This window comes from Achroia grisella, unplaced genomic scaffold (assembly GCF_030625045.1).
Source record: "Achroia grisella isolate CSIRO2021 unplaced genomic scaffold, CSIRO_AGI_Agris_v1 utg4223, whole genome shotgun sequence".
NCBI classification, from domain to species: domain Eukaryota; kingdom Metazoa; phylum Arthropoda; class Insecta; order Lepidoptera; family Pyralidae; genus Achroia; species Achroia grisella.
In genome coordinates, this window is record NW_026712852.1 from 56685 (window position 1) to 71891 (window position 15207).

General features: G+C 33.3%; 1 protein-coding gene across 1 annotated transcript in view; it reads right to left on the minus strand.

Moving 5' to 3' along the window:
• Positions 1–8214: 8214 nt before the first annotated feature.
• LOC131844874 (myosin-VIIa) overlaps positions 8215–15207 on the minus strand; it is a 40429-nt gene continuing 33436 nt past the window's right edge. Inside the window, exons 8-14 of the mRNA XM_059193856.1 lie at positions 14578–14817; positions 14185–14349; positions 13772–14056; positions 11114–13582; positions 9890–10089; positions 9069–9336; positions 8215–8512 (exon numbers count right to left, since the gene is read on the minus strand). Coding sequence (XP_059049839.1) covers positions 8306–8512; positions 9069–9336; positions 9890–10089; positions 11114–13582; positions 13772–14056; positions 14185–14349; positions 14578–14817 — 3834 coding nt within the window. The 3' untranslated portion in view covers positions 8215–8305. The remainder of the gene's footprint in view (positions 8513–9068; positions 9337–9889; positions 10090–11113; positions 13583–13771; positions 14057–14184; positions 14350–14577; positions 14818–15207) is intronic.

Here is a 15207-nt window from a genome sequence, read left to right on the forward strand (position 1 = left end):
ATATGATTTATATTGATTGTAATTAATTGGGCCAGTTGATGATTATGGAAGTCTATATCTGACATCTAACACGATGAGTAACATGATTCCTATATAAATTGTATAATCATCGTGCATGCAATGAATGACGCGTGGTAATAAGTGTGGTATTAATAATGGGCACATGAATAGCGTGTAACTGCTAAAGTCGCATTAATATCAATTTTGATATCTATGACCAGACGATATAATCTAGGCAGAGATGATTAGCATCGGACTTCCCCACATCCTGGTACTTACGTTTTTATATAACTAATCACAGAAATAAGGCTATAAAAAGAGATCAATTATATAGCATAGAAAACCTACTTAAAACTGTTTTTCTAGAATCCATAAAACTGAATATCTTTGGAAAATTACTAATTATATAAACAACTCTCAAAATTATTATCATTAGCCCATTATTGTTCATTAAGGATGTAGGATGTCTCCCAAGGCACGATCTTGACCCCTTCTCGTCCAATTATTACTCGCAACATATCCACTCCAGTCATCGCTCCACCTAGCTGCAGGGCGTCCCACGTTATGTATGCCATGTTGCAGTCTTCACTCTAGAACACTCCACTCTAGCAAAAACAAAAACCGATGGATATCACCAGTCCACTGACGCTTCAACCAGCGAGCTCGTAGTGTTATATCGGTGACCTAAGTTTTCTGGCATAATTCTTCGTTTCGGATTTGATACCTTAGAGAAAGTCTTTTGCAAAATACATAGTTTTTATTACTTATAATCGTAAGTCAGTTATTTGTAATCCCAATAATAATTACCTACTAATTTAAATGACTTACTAATACAATACAAGTATTCTAACCCTATTACTAATAATGTACCATGTCATGTGAACTTCCACGCGGTCTCCCCTGACAACCATTGTAGTTAATATCTAGTGAATTCATCATGACAACTGACCTGTCTTCAGTCTTATTCTAACATCCTCCACTGCAGTGTATACTTATATATTATTACCGTTAGCGTATGCAGGTGCACCATTTTATTATCATCCATTAAATAAAACTATCTTTAGCTAGCCGACATATTCTATGTGAGTAGGCCTTCATGCATTACCTTTTGCTCCTGTTAACAACCTATTGCGTGATTGCAACGTTTGATGTGACCTGCAATTACGAGTATGAACAATGACGCAAACACGGCACGTAACTATTCATTCATGCTGGAAAAAATAAGATTGTTTTAATTTGTTGTCATCAGGATCTACTACATCCTGATAATTAGGAGTCTACGGTTCATTAATGATTTTGTCGCAGTAAAAAGTTTTCGGTAACACCCGGAACAGTTATTGGTCATTTACCCCCATTAATTAAGCGTGCAACGATTAAATCTTTGTGTTTAGATACTGTGAGAAAGCTATGTGCACACAATTGTATCATTGTCTGCTTTTTACATTCTGCCGACTTGATATATGGAGCCGAGATATGCAGAGTGTGGGAAAAGTTCAGCGCTGCTCATGTTTTCTAACATGTCATCTCCAGCCGTGGGAGCGAATGGTAAACTCTGCATGCAGATATATAACGATTTGCATGGTTCAAAGGAATTTATATACATACTCCTAAAAACTTATTATGAAAAAGCACCACCATCGAGCAATCCCTCACTCTGTAAAGAAAGTGACTGATAGAGAATGCAGTAGGCGGACTGAATGCTGTTAGTATACAAGATGTCAATAAAGTTTAAACAAGTTGAAACTCATAACTATTGCCTGTACATGAAAATTAATTACCACCCCTTGTTACCTCATGAGCTATTGCTAACAATATACAATATTACGTCAGGTCGAACTCCTTGTGAGAGTGTTTTCACTGCAGTAGACTGGCTGACCTGATGTCTTATTTATTAAAAGATACCGCAGGAAATTCTCATTCTTAGGCTGCAGAAATTGAGAAGGTTGCATTTCCTGAGGACTTCGTTGTTGTGCCAAAAGCCTGTAATTTTACTTGCATATCATGCGTTATATCAACATGGCATTATCGATGTAAATATCTAATCTAGCAGTAGATTATTATATCAAATCATGTTTTACTTCCTCTATCTGAATGAGAGATCGTTATTATACAAGTGATTATAGTGTCATGTGACGCAAATGTGTATTATACGAGACTAAAGGAAGTGGATACTTAGCTACCACCTTAATATTTGCTACTCATATGATTTTCCAAACAATGCAACACTGTAAGTAGCGGTAATATTTTCAATTCATAAATTTTTCATTAAACTAAATCATCGTTTTTAAAAATTGTATTACTTTCCAAAGTTCTGTTTGATTTTTCTATGTCACCAGATACCATACCTATAACAAAATAAATAAAATATACAAAATCTAATGTGCTTAAGTCATTGAATGATTCTGCGTAATAGTACCTACCTATCAACCGACGCAAGTCTCTTTTTAACCCCCGACTTAAAAAGAGATGTTGGTCTATGTTTTCGTGTTTCTGTATGTCTGTGGTATCGTAGGTCCTACTAGAATGGAATATGAAATACAATTGTGAAGTGGTTTTTTTTTTATTGCAATATGGTTATTAGTAACTATTTAATAGAGCTTTTATTTATTCAGCGATTGCCATAGATAGAAGGTAGTATCACTGCCATATATCAATGCGGCAGTGATACTACCTTGTCCATTATAAAATAAACAATTTTAGAAATGTATTCAAACCGACACAGCTTACAAAGCAAGTTGCTTAACGACAGCAATCTGTGAGACAGATATCCACGCAGACAACTTTGTACATAGACTTTAAGTAGATTCGGGTGACGTTTACCTCTCGGCAACTGACGAGTTACCAAGCACTGTGTCTAACTGTGTAAACCTAACCTAACCTGACCACGAAATGTAGTCCACATTTCGTGGTTAGATATATATGAAACAGTTACATATGTTTAAGAACATAAAGGAAGGAAATTGACGGCTTATATATATGAGCGAAGACAGTGCTTGGTAACTCGTCACTGATACTTGTGTAGGTATATTTGACTCCCAGTATGCTCGAAATAGAGTGATCTTTACCTGCTAAAAGTACCTAGGAAACCTTCGCTTTAGCATACTACAGAACTCTGGTCTCATATAATAATATCCTCTCAGTCAAAAGTTTTATAATTATGACTTATCAGGAAAATCTAAAAATACACGAGTAGGTAAATACTGTTTTTTATATATACAATGAACACTGAAGAAAGTTTAAAAAGTTTAATAGTATCTATTTATTGAAATATGCTGAAAGAAAAAAAAATATCAATTTAGTTAGCTCAATTTTGTAAATATAATAAACTGTGGAAATAAAACAATAAAATTGTTGATTATTACCAACATTTTATAGGATTATTTTAGAGTATCACAACTAATTTATGTTGATATTTTCTTACAGTGTAGTTTCTTTTTAAATAACCGAAGTTATTTTAGGAGATATTATTTTCTAAATTATGTGTAATTTTAAATTCATAATTGACATAGACAACTGTCGTTATAATCATTCCAAGAAAACAGTTTCTTTAATAATTGTTTGATTACTAAACTACGCGGCCATTGTTCTCTAGATTAAATAGAAATCGCCTAATTATTAACTACTGTATGTCATACAGTTTTTTTTATAGAGAAGTCATAAAGCATATTTGTAGAGTTTGTCAGTTAATGATCAACTTCATGTACTTCTTACCGTCTTTGTGCTATTAAATAATAATCCCAGCACTATTCACACAGTGTCATCTAGACCCAAGTTAACCTAGCTAAACCTTGTGTTATGTGTATACTAGATAACTGATACAAGTACATAGATATTTTCTTTTTGTAAATATATACATATTATACATAGAAAACACCCATACCGATACAAACAATCGCACTCATGATTAACTCATGATAAGGTGGTGTGGTAAACCACTAGACCACCGAGGCTGTCGACGGTTAATACAGTCGGATTACAACTAATATCCAAATGGACGACAATGGTAGATTTTTTAAAGGTGTTTTTATATTATGGTCTCATTTCAGTACAGCGGTTGCGCTATCTGTATACGCTCGTTAGTGAAGTGAAACACAATTTATTAATTTTGAATACACGTTTTTGCTAATCGTGGAGACAACATTTGGAAGGCCTGTTATTAAAATAACTCGGGCTGTCAGCAGGTAGCGCAATCGTACTTTGTTAATACAACTGTACAATCAACCACCGACTCAACCATAAGTCCGACACTAAACGTTGATTTATGCCTGAATAAAATGTTTTAGTACGCTGATAATATAATATATGTGACATAAACTTATATGTCGTATTTTCCTAAGTTTTTATTTTTTTTATATGACTAGGGATCTGTAATATTTAACAATCGGCATGCGCTTTCTGGATGGTTCACCAGCAGTGTACGAAGCAAATGGTTAAAAGGCCATATTCGGAAAATAGAGTATGTAATGTAATGTGATGGCGTTACATTGCATATTCTTTCATGGATTAATGACGATGGCCTGCAGGGGGACCGCGTGGACGAACCTACTAGTAGAATTGCAATGGGAATACTTATGTCCATTACGTACAATATCTTTTTCGGATATATAATGATTTTATCTCACTCTCCTACTGAATGAAGAAGGACTCTTTTTGCGGTAGTACTGAAGCATAACATCTTAGTCTTTCGAATAGCAACATATGAAAGGTTACTTTTATCGAGTACACACATGTATGGGAAAGAGATGGTGGAGCCAAAGTTGTGTGTACCTATATAGTATACGTATATACTTGGTGGTGAATCTTATTCTTATCCTATCAGTTTGACCTCCACGTGGTCATACTAGAAACTATCGTAGCATGGCATTTAAAGGGAGACACAGTATTAATAAAAATTAATATTAATAGCAAAACTATTTTTTGTATAGTACTACTGTAATAGGATGAATTTGGTCAGTACAGTATTACTTAAATGTCTATAGAGTTGGTTGACATTTTAAAACACCTATTCACCGTAAATAGGTATACCTACAAAGTCGCGTCACCCAAAATTGCACACTTTAGGATGAGAAATCAGACACGAAATTGCTCTAAACACTCATATTCTTGATGTTAGATAAATGACTTCCTGCTGGTTGCCACAATAGAGGCATCATTATTCCTCGCTCTACAAGAATAGGCCCCGCTACCGTGGGAGACTCTCACGACTTTATTACGGATATATTTTTATGTTTGTTAATAATTAACAGTTTTTCTAATAGTCTAGTCTGCTTTTACCTTAATTGTTCGCGTTTAATACCGCTACTCGAAATTATACTTGCCAAATATTAAGTTCCTCGGTAGGGCCATTATACATAATTTTTCACAAAATTAGAATGAAAGAAGGATAAATGTTTATTTGCCGAATACAGTTTACAAAATATAGACAACACATTAATTGATGTAAATGCACTTAAATTAATGAATTAATAATTACAGCTTCGACCAAATTAGTTTGTCTAGGCGCTGATTTTCAGTGGAACCAGTGGGAGTAATCAATGGCTTTATGAAATAAATGAAGAACGTGTATGTGCTCTAAGCGGTTATTGGGCTTCCTATAATATGGTCAAGCATACCTAGTGGCTGGTTGATTCGTCACATTCATAAACGAGTGCTGCTTTTAGCGACTGGTCTGCTCTAATCACTACGACTGATATAATCTAATTTAGTTACTTAACCTGTTGATCGTGTATTTTGAATCTATTGAATTAGTGTTAATTGGTAGTTTGTATTTACACATATTTCAACTTAAAACGATAAAGATACAACAATAATTTTAAAACGTTCTTCTTTTGATACAGTTTATGTGATGTTTCCGTGTCAAGTTTCCGTGATGCAAACTCTCTTCATGTGAAAATTAAAATCTGTTCAGCTGTTTAGTCGACTTCAAATATAAAATTATTATTTCATAAATTGACTATGTCAATTGCCAAGTCCGCGTCCCCGTTTTCGCAACATTTTTTAATGCAGATCTGCTTCTATTGGAAAATAATTTTCAAAATTACTTTTATCTCTCCCACCATAATCTCCTGAACTTTACCGCTTTATAATACTAGTACAGATAATTTTTTTTATATCCACAGATAAAAGGCGCCTTTTGTCTGTGGATATAAAACAATTTATTTTTTTCATACAAAATGTTCGATCCATCGAAATATGTGTAATAAAAAAAAATTCTTAACTTTTTAGTCGTTTCGAAGTTCACCGGGTCAACTAATCATTCATAAAAAAATACACCCAAATGATTATAGTCACGATTATACGCGCATTTGGACATTGCAAGAATTGGTTTTAGTATAAGCTGATTTTTTAAAAATATAAGTAGGTCTCCTCTCTTGTCTTATCATGCATATCTAGCTATAACATTAATATCCAAGTTTATATGAAAATTCAAGTAGCAGGAGTTCGTTTGGTCTACTTTTTTTACAAAAATACAATGATTTTTATAAACAAAAAAGCTTTAATAAATTTCAATGTAACCTAATCCTAAATTTTTAAACAACCCCTGAATTAAATAAATAACTATAATATAGGGTAACCAAGAACAATCGATCACGCATGTTTTCAAAGAAAAGAAAACCCAAGATAAAAAATAAATCATTTAGGATCTACGATACCACAGACACAGACTTAGAATATCACATTTTATTGTATCAGGGATTTAAAATGGGGAGCTGTAGAACAAAATAAAACACTGAACTCATTGTGACTCATGTTTATAACCACTCACAAATGCAACTTTTGACTTTAAAGCGAAGTAGATATAAAGATTAGATATTATCTATGGACTCATGGCATAACACAGATAAATCCGTATTATTTTTAGTTTGAGATAACTTTGTATAATAATAAATACATTTCTATATCTACTCATACATACAAATATCTGTTTCAAGTTAATATAGATAAGTAGGTACTTACACAATTCATAGTGTTAAAATTTTAATACAAAAATAATTCAACTTCTTCGATACATTAAATAGGTAGTAGCTACGTATTTTTTTATTGTATTCTTATTACTGTAAATTTATTTATTTATATTTTTATGATGCAAATAATTACGTAAGCTTTGCCGTGTGTACTTCTTTATTTGGAAGAAAATAGGTTTTTCAATTCCATTGTTACATTTCATACAGAACACGTCGTGGAATAACCATAATTAATTACGTAAAGCATTTAGGCACTTAAAGGCAACAAATAGCAAAAATAACAAAACATTATATATTTCTTTAATCTAGTCTTACCATTCACCTACATTAAATAATAACAGATCTTTAATATCAAGTTAGTACCTATAATGGACAGATTAAACACATATTACTCTACACTGAAGTCAGTTCAGTCCACGCTTCATACATCAGTACCACGTACTTATGAAAATAATATTCTATATTCAAAATATGATCATGACATAACTGTATTTTATCGGGCACTATATAAAAACGTGCCAGATAAATACATAAATTATCTTGTATACAAACCATCAAACCAGGATACCCTGTACTAAGAAACAAGACTACATAACATTTTGAAGTTATATGTATTTCATTGAACATCCAGATTCCAAACTCGTGTCACAGTAACATATCCAATTTGACTTTACCAATAACCGAACTTGGCACCGTTTTTATGCAAAACATGCTCAAATACTATGCTACCAAGACGGTGAGGCATAATAAGATAGTATATAATCTTATATTCTATTTAAATATGGATTACTAATTGTACTTATAATAAATAGTTTAACAACATGATTAAATACATCATATTCAGAAATTCAAACACTGAATGAATGAATATAGCGAAGATTGTTACCTACACGGAATATACAATGTATAGCTATTGTATTAATATTTTGTTGGACGGACACATTAATTATATTTTTTTTATCTCTTCAACTATTCTCTACAAATTTGGCCAACCCACAAAACATGGCCACTCTCACAAATTGTGCATTAATCTAATGTTATTTTTACACAAACATTTTACAACGAACTTGTGATGTACAAATATAAAATATCATGCAAAATAAATTCAAGCTATTAAATGTATGCGAATTAAATTAGCAACTTCATGCTTATTTCTTGTAACTAACTACTTACAAGTCTAGTTATAAGACAACCTTTAACCATGAAACATCTGTTGCACCAATTCAGTACTTAAATACTATGCACTAGTGTTTAAATTATATAATTAGTACAATAACAACCAAAAGAACATTGTCTATATGTTTAGAAACAGACCAAGCAGTTTATTATAAGCTTGGTGTTCACTTAACGCGCACCGATCGTTGTTTATTCATGTTGGTAAGCATCAGAGATATGTATGAAGTGAGAAGGTCGTCCATTTTGTAACCAAGCGATGTCTCGCAGAGAAGCTTCGAGCCGCGGACTAGGTTCCCAATCGTCATATGGAAGTATGTGTTACCGGATGACCAGTTTGATATTCTGGTAAATGGGTGCGTTACCAATATATCCTTGAAAGAAATAAAGATGACATTGTAGTTTATTGCTCTTATTTGAGAATCAGGAAAATAAGATTATGGACGTGAGTAGAATAAATAACCACGTTAAAATGTAGTAAATTGTTAAGAAGTAAAGAATAAAATAAAAAGACATAGCTAATTAATTAATATAAATAATTATTAAAAAGTAAAATATAAAAATTAAATACAATATAGTCTATCGTCAGTTATCATCGTGTTATGAGTGTGATTTTCTCTCTTCATAGACTTTTCTATGGAGAGAAAGAATTGAAAAAGAATCGTTTATATTTTTTTTTGCCAGAAGTTTAATGTCAACCTTGTTGTAAACTTTAATAGTGTTACACGGGTCAGATTATTAGAATAGTTATAATATAGACCAGTCAGAATCCGATAACAAACAAATCGTCAGTTTTAATTGACTATGTTAACTGATTGTTGTTACATTAAATGTAGTACGAATAAGATCATTGCGCACATTTCGCTATGCCTACCTAAGGAATTTTTGAAATAGTCATTTAATGCAATGAATAAAATATGTTCCTCATACCTTTGTCTGTGGATGAATCAAGCTGACTCCATGTTTGTTTATGGCTATTAACAATAGTTCCGGATAGTTCGGTTCCGTAGTCTGTTTAACTTCGAAGAAAGCCGATCCAAATGTGGGCCATCGGTATATTACTTTCAGGAAGGTTATCTTCGCATCTTCTGGAGTCATACCAGCGTCCTGATTATACGAGGCGACAATTGCTCGTTTCCAGTCTGCTGAACTTTGAAGTTTTATTAAATCCGCTGGTACAAGCTCTCGCAGCATTTGTCTGGAATGTAAAAAACATTTTTATAATAATTCGCAATTAACAGTGTCAGGAGCCTTGGCGAGGTAGTTAGTAGATGAATTAGTAAAATAATATATCAAATTTATTACAACACTCCATTGTCCCATCGCTGGTATTTAGCCATAATAAGATAATTGAGCCAAGTCTTGCCAAACTAGCCAGGCGGCTTGGAATACAGTGTAATATCGAGATTTCCTGTTCTAGACTGATGCACTTGCGCTTTACCAGTGACCATCTTATATGCAGCGAAAGATACAATAAAAAGTACAAATAACTACCTATAGTTTAGAAATTTATTACTAATATTATATTTGTACTCCATCACGACACGTATACTTAAATTTTCAATGCCTAAATACTTAAACTCCCACACACTCATTTTGACTAAGGTAGTAGTGTATAGTTACTTTTTTTAGCTCTAAAGAATAAGATTGAACTTGAAAATCTAAAATGAGATTATTACATGATTAGCGTTATAAATATTAATAATTATTTATTATATGAAACAGAATATTGGTTTTAAATTAATACTTACGGTATAGCTTGTAGTTCTTGTTTATTGTCTCCAAATCTGGCACGATAAGCTAGTGCGGCGAGTCGTGCGGCTTCTTCGCGCCCGCAACGATGGTACCCTCGCAGCAGCTTAGGAAGCTCCTGATGGAAGTGGAAGATCACGTCTGCAGCTCTATCTTTTCCCGGTACAGTGTTAGTCCATAATTTTTTCATGAAAAATACCTAAAAACAATTAGAAATATTAAACTTCATTGAAAGACTTATTATTATTATTCTAAATAAAGCAAAAAATAAAATTTATGTTGTGTATACCTCATAAAAATATAATATTCATATATTATAATGACGCATTCATACAGCTCCATATAATTCCAAACTAAGCTGAGCATGCGTTATGTGTAACAGAAAATAACTAATTAATAGACAACGTATAGAATAGGAATACTTATTTTTTTGGAAATACATAATATAAGTACTTATATAGGAAACACCTTGACTAACAGTCAATTTTAGTGGATCAAAATTGATTTGTCTAACAGTTACAGAGACTACAACATTATTACGATCTCAAGTATTTAGTAAAAGTACATAATAAGTAGTGAGATACATATCTATACTATTATCTAATCATAAGTACTCTGTTATTTTTTTTATAACGACGTAATTTTGTGTAGGTACGGACGCCGATATAAAACGGTAAGCATCACGTCATAGAAGTTTTGGGTTTGTATGATTTTATCAAACTACCCTAAGGGTAGGCAGAGAACACCGAATGACATACGTTTTTCTCCCTACATCATCTTTTGCTTCATCTCTTTTATAACGCACTCTCTTTTTTATACTCTTTATATGCACACAATCAAATTTCGGAGACAACTCCGCCATAAAACATACTATCTTATAGATATAGATTAGACCTTTCGGTTGATGTTTATTCTGATCCTCTATCTTTCGGCATCTACATATTTTATCACGATTTCGACATTCTTTTTTACACAAGAAATTTCAATAACCAGATATCTCGTTTAATCGATGTTCGTATAGAATTATAAAGAAAAAGCAAATTCATCTATCTATCTTAATACAATCTACATATTCTTCATACCAAATTTAATTAAATTACGTAAAGCCGTTTAGTACAAGGTTACCAGCAGACAGTCAGCCAAAATTTTTAATTAACAATGAATTAATATTTTATCGAATATTGAATACACCAAGTAACAATAAAAAAGTTTAAATAACGTACCTGATATGTAAATTGTGCTGTAACTCCGTCGCGAGTGGGTCGTGTTTTTTTTATCCAATCTGTTAAATGGCGAACAAAATCGAAAAAGAAATCGCCTTCAGGCACTGATATTACTCGATCAGCTATCTTAACAAATAAACTTAATCCTTCACTAGATCTGAGATTCAGTCTCTGTGCAATATTTTGACAAAAGTCTTTTGCTCTTGTAGAGGAATCGACTTCGAACGCTTCATCTGTGTCATCAGGGAAATACACTTTGTGAAATATTTGAGTTGTCTTATGTTGAATAGCTTCTACTTCAACTTGATGAGGGGGATACTTCCTTTGCCCGTTCCTCAAAGTCTTCTGAAGTCTCTGTAGAGAGTCTTGAGCAATTGGATATCTCCTAGTCCTTAAAAACAACGTTAATTCTCTAAGTAAACCTTGACTACAGGCAAACAAGCCGGTAGCTAACCACATCAGTTCCCAGCCTCTTTCTTCGGACATTCTATTTCTGTTTTCAGTCAATTGTTTCATAATTTGACAATATATTTCATCTCGTAATATTTCGTGTTTTAAGGGACCATCAAAAATGTGATCCGTATATTCGTTGCCTATCCGCGGTCGCTTTGAAGGTAAGTCGCCCATATACTTTAACATCGCTGTAAATGCGAAGCAAGCTTCATCAGCCAACTCTTCTTTAGTTTGCAACTTTTTTAATAAGGGTAATTTTATAGGTTCCCTAGCATGTCGCCATAACTCTTCTGCACCTCCACGTTTTGCTGTGGACAATGTGAGGGCTTTGGATACTGTTCGTTTAGGTGGTAGTCTGAAGTGGTCTAATGCATATTCGAGTAATGTATGTGGTTTATCTCTAGTCTCTGTTCCATTGAATGTAGTCGCTGGTATACGCCGACCATGCTGTGCACCTTCTTTACAGAATAAATTCAGTATGTCCGGGGGAGGTTTCGTTAATGCAGGTAAAACATATACTGTTTCCGCTGGGAAGTCACCTCGTTCCATTGTCCTCTCACAACGTCCAATGCACCAACCATTATTCAAAACAGATTCACCTGTACTATCTTCTTCTAAAATTATTAGATCTCCTTTTTGGAACGTCAAGAAACTGGAACCTTCTCCAGGTGCTTTATAATCTTGCAAAGCGATTACAAACTTTGATCGCTTCTTTAATCCTTCAAGGAAATATACTACAAGATCTCTTATATCTTCTGCATTTGGACTTTGGAATGTAAATTCTTCACCTCGAACTGTCGATAAGCTGAATGTCTGTGTAAATACTTTATTGGTTTTTTGACTTGATACTGTTGTGATTTCGGGGAATGAAAGTTCTAACAAAACTTGTTCTTGGTCATCTACAACATACACGCCAGTCCAGTTCACAGCAATAATTACATCATTTTTAGGTAAATTTGGACCTGAATTTCTATATGCTTCGTAAAATCTTGAGAACAATAACGGCCACTTAAATTTTGCGTAACTAACAACATCTTCTTTGACTCTGTATGCAGGAATTTTTTCTTTGACATAATAGCTTTTTTTATAAGCCTGCACCACCAACGAACCCCAACGATCTACGGCTTTTTCAACACCTGTTAAACAATAGTCTGGTATATAGTTGGGTAACAATGTATAAAGGCGTTCTGTGTTCATATCTTGTCCATACTCGATATAATATTGTTGGGCAGCAATCATAGCTAAATCTTCTTCTTTATCACATCTATATTCACCAAATTTGACTCCTCTGACAACTTGTTGATATATAAGATTTGTTGCAACTTGATCTTCAGTAGGGTCATGCCATGGAGCAAATATTTCTTTTCTAAAGAATAATCTCCACGGTGCATTTCTTTCCTGTGCTCCCTGTTCTTTAGCATATTGTTCGCATTGTGATATTGCGTCCATTACGTGATCACCACCGCTGCCCAATGAACTGACTTTGTCGAACAAAGCTATGTACAGTGAAAATCCAAACTGGTCACGTAATCCTATTTTATCGGACAATTGATTACACAACTCTCTAGCCGTTGTAGCCGAATCAGCTAGCAGCGTCTTAGTATTACCATCCATGAATGTAATCGGAAGCATTATAGGTTTCTTAGATTTTGTAGCTTGAAGTTCTAACCAAGATGGCGGCTGGTTTCTAGTTCCATTATTAAAAGTTCTTTTTAAACGGTCCTCACAGTATGGCGCATAACCAGGTGGACCTTCTCGTATGAAAGCTCTAAGATAATTTACAAATTTTTCACTAGGCGCAAAACACCCGACACATAACGAGAGTAAAATCCATCCTCTAGCATGAGATGATTTAGAAGGATTAGAAGACAATTGTTTACATATTTGGCAATATATTTCATCTCTTAATTCAGCCCGGAGAATTCCGTGTCCAATAATAAAATGTAGTTTCTCCAAATTAGAAGTAGGTCTTGATTCTAACCATGATTGGTAGCTATCAGCAGTATACTCTTCATCCTGAAAATAAAAAAAACATAAATATGAAAAAAATATTATAATTAATTAATAATAAATATAATTGGAATTAAAATAATTAATATAATTGGATTGAAACTTTCTGAAATATTCTATATAAAAGCTATTCTATATATTCTATATCTTATTCTATAGTAAAAGCAATTTCATTTTAAATATATCATAACTAACCTGTAGCTTCCTTCGAACATCTTCACCGAGTTTATTTTTCCTTTTCAACGTTAGTGACACGAGCTTATGTCTTATTGACCTCGGTTTTTGTTTATTCAAATAGGCATCCGGATCTACTCCCATCAACTGTGCCTCTTGAAATTCTTTGGATCTGATGAAATTTCTTCCAAGTGTCGCAGTGACCTTTGACATCACAGAGGTATTGTCTCGTTCCATAGTATGAAATCTTGGTTCTGGCAAATCTCCAGTGAAGCGTAGTATAGTGATCCATAGTGCTTGTGCAGCCTGCAACGGAAATGTTGTTTACATAATTAGAAAGATTTCACATATTATGCAGATAATATTTTATAACAGGGATTCTTTATATTAATCTCCACAATGTCTTGTTGCTATCGAGAATGTCATTGACGTACCAATTGATCGCCTTGGGTATGTAATGGCAGCAACGGGTGTTTTAGGGGCTTCTTGGAGTACTGATGAGTGACATTTCCTTGAAAATATGTGGCCGCAAACTTTTGGAATTTGAATTCTGACAGATCTTCCTCGTCCTCCGATGTTGTTTGCATAGGAGTTACCATCTGTTGAATCGCAATTTTTAATTAAAAACCATAAAACTTTCCAAATATATTTTTTTAATAACAGTTGATTGAAATAAATAATACCTACACACAGTTATTATACTGTTTTAGAAATTACAATTTGTAAAAATAGACACAACACAAATTATTTATTATGTTAGACCTCTTTTTATCAGGAGGACATTAGAGGTATAAAAATAATAACAAATTATATAAATAAATACTTACCTCTTGCTGGTCAGCTCTTGGCTGCGGCAAATCGCTAAACACGGATGTATCTTTAGGTGCCGGTGCCTCACTACTTGAGTCGGGTAGGAAATCAAACATAGCCTCCACCAATTTGCTGTCATCCACAGGCTCTTCCTGTTTCCGAGCAGCTTCTTGTAGCAATGTTCTCTTAACTTCTAGTTGACGCTTTTCTTCTAATATTAGCTCGGCCTCCCGCCGTTCTAGTTCGTACATACGTTCCTGGTAAAAAAAAACATAAAAAAGTTATATATCGTATTGTTTATTTTAATTAAAATATTATTTTAATTACTTTCAAATTTCAATAATATGCAAGTAATAGAATACAATATTAAGTTTAAGATATAAAAAGATCTTGATTTATACAAATTATTCATACGACAACTAATGCAAATAACAACTGACATAATAAATTCCTTTAGTTTCTTTATCATTAATGCAATATAACCAAGTATATATCATTGCTCTACTGTTTGGTCAGTAAATACGTTTACTTTAGCAGGCTTATTAATTTAGATTGAGTTGTATTTGGTCTGATTATGTATTCTGCCTGGCTAGACTAAACTTACTTGTGTATTACTCAAGCACCAAGCATGCTTGTGTAATGTTAAC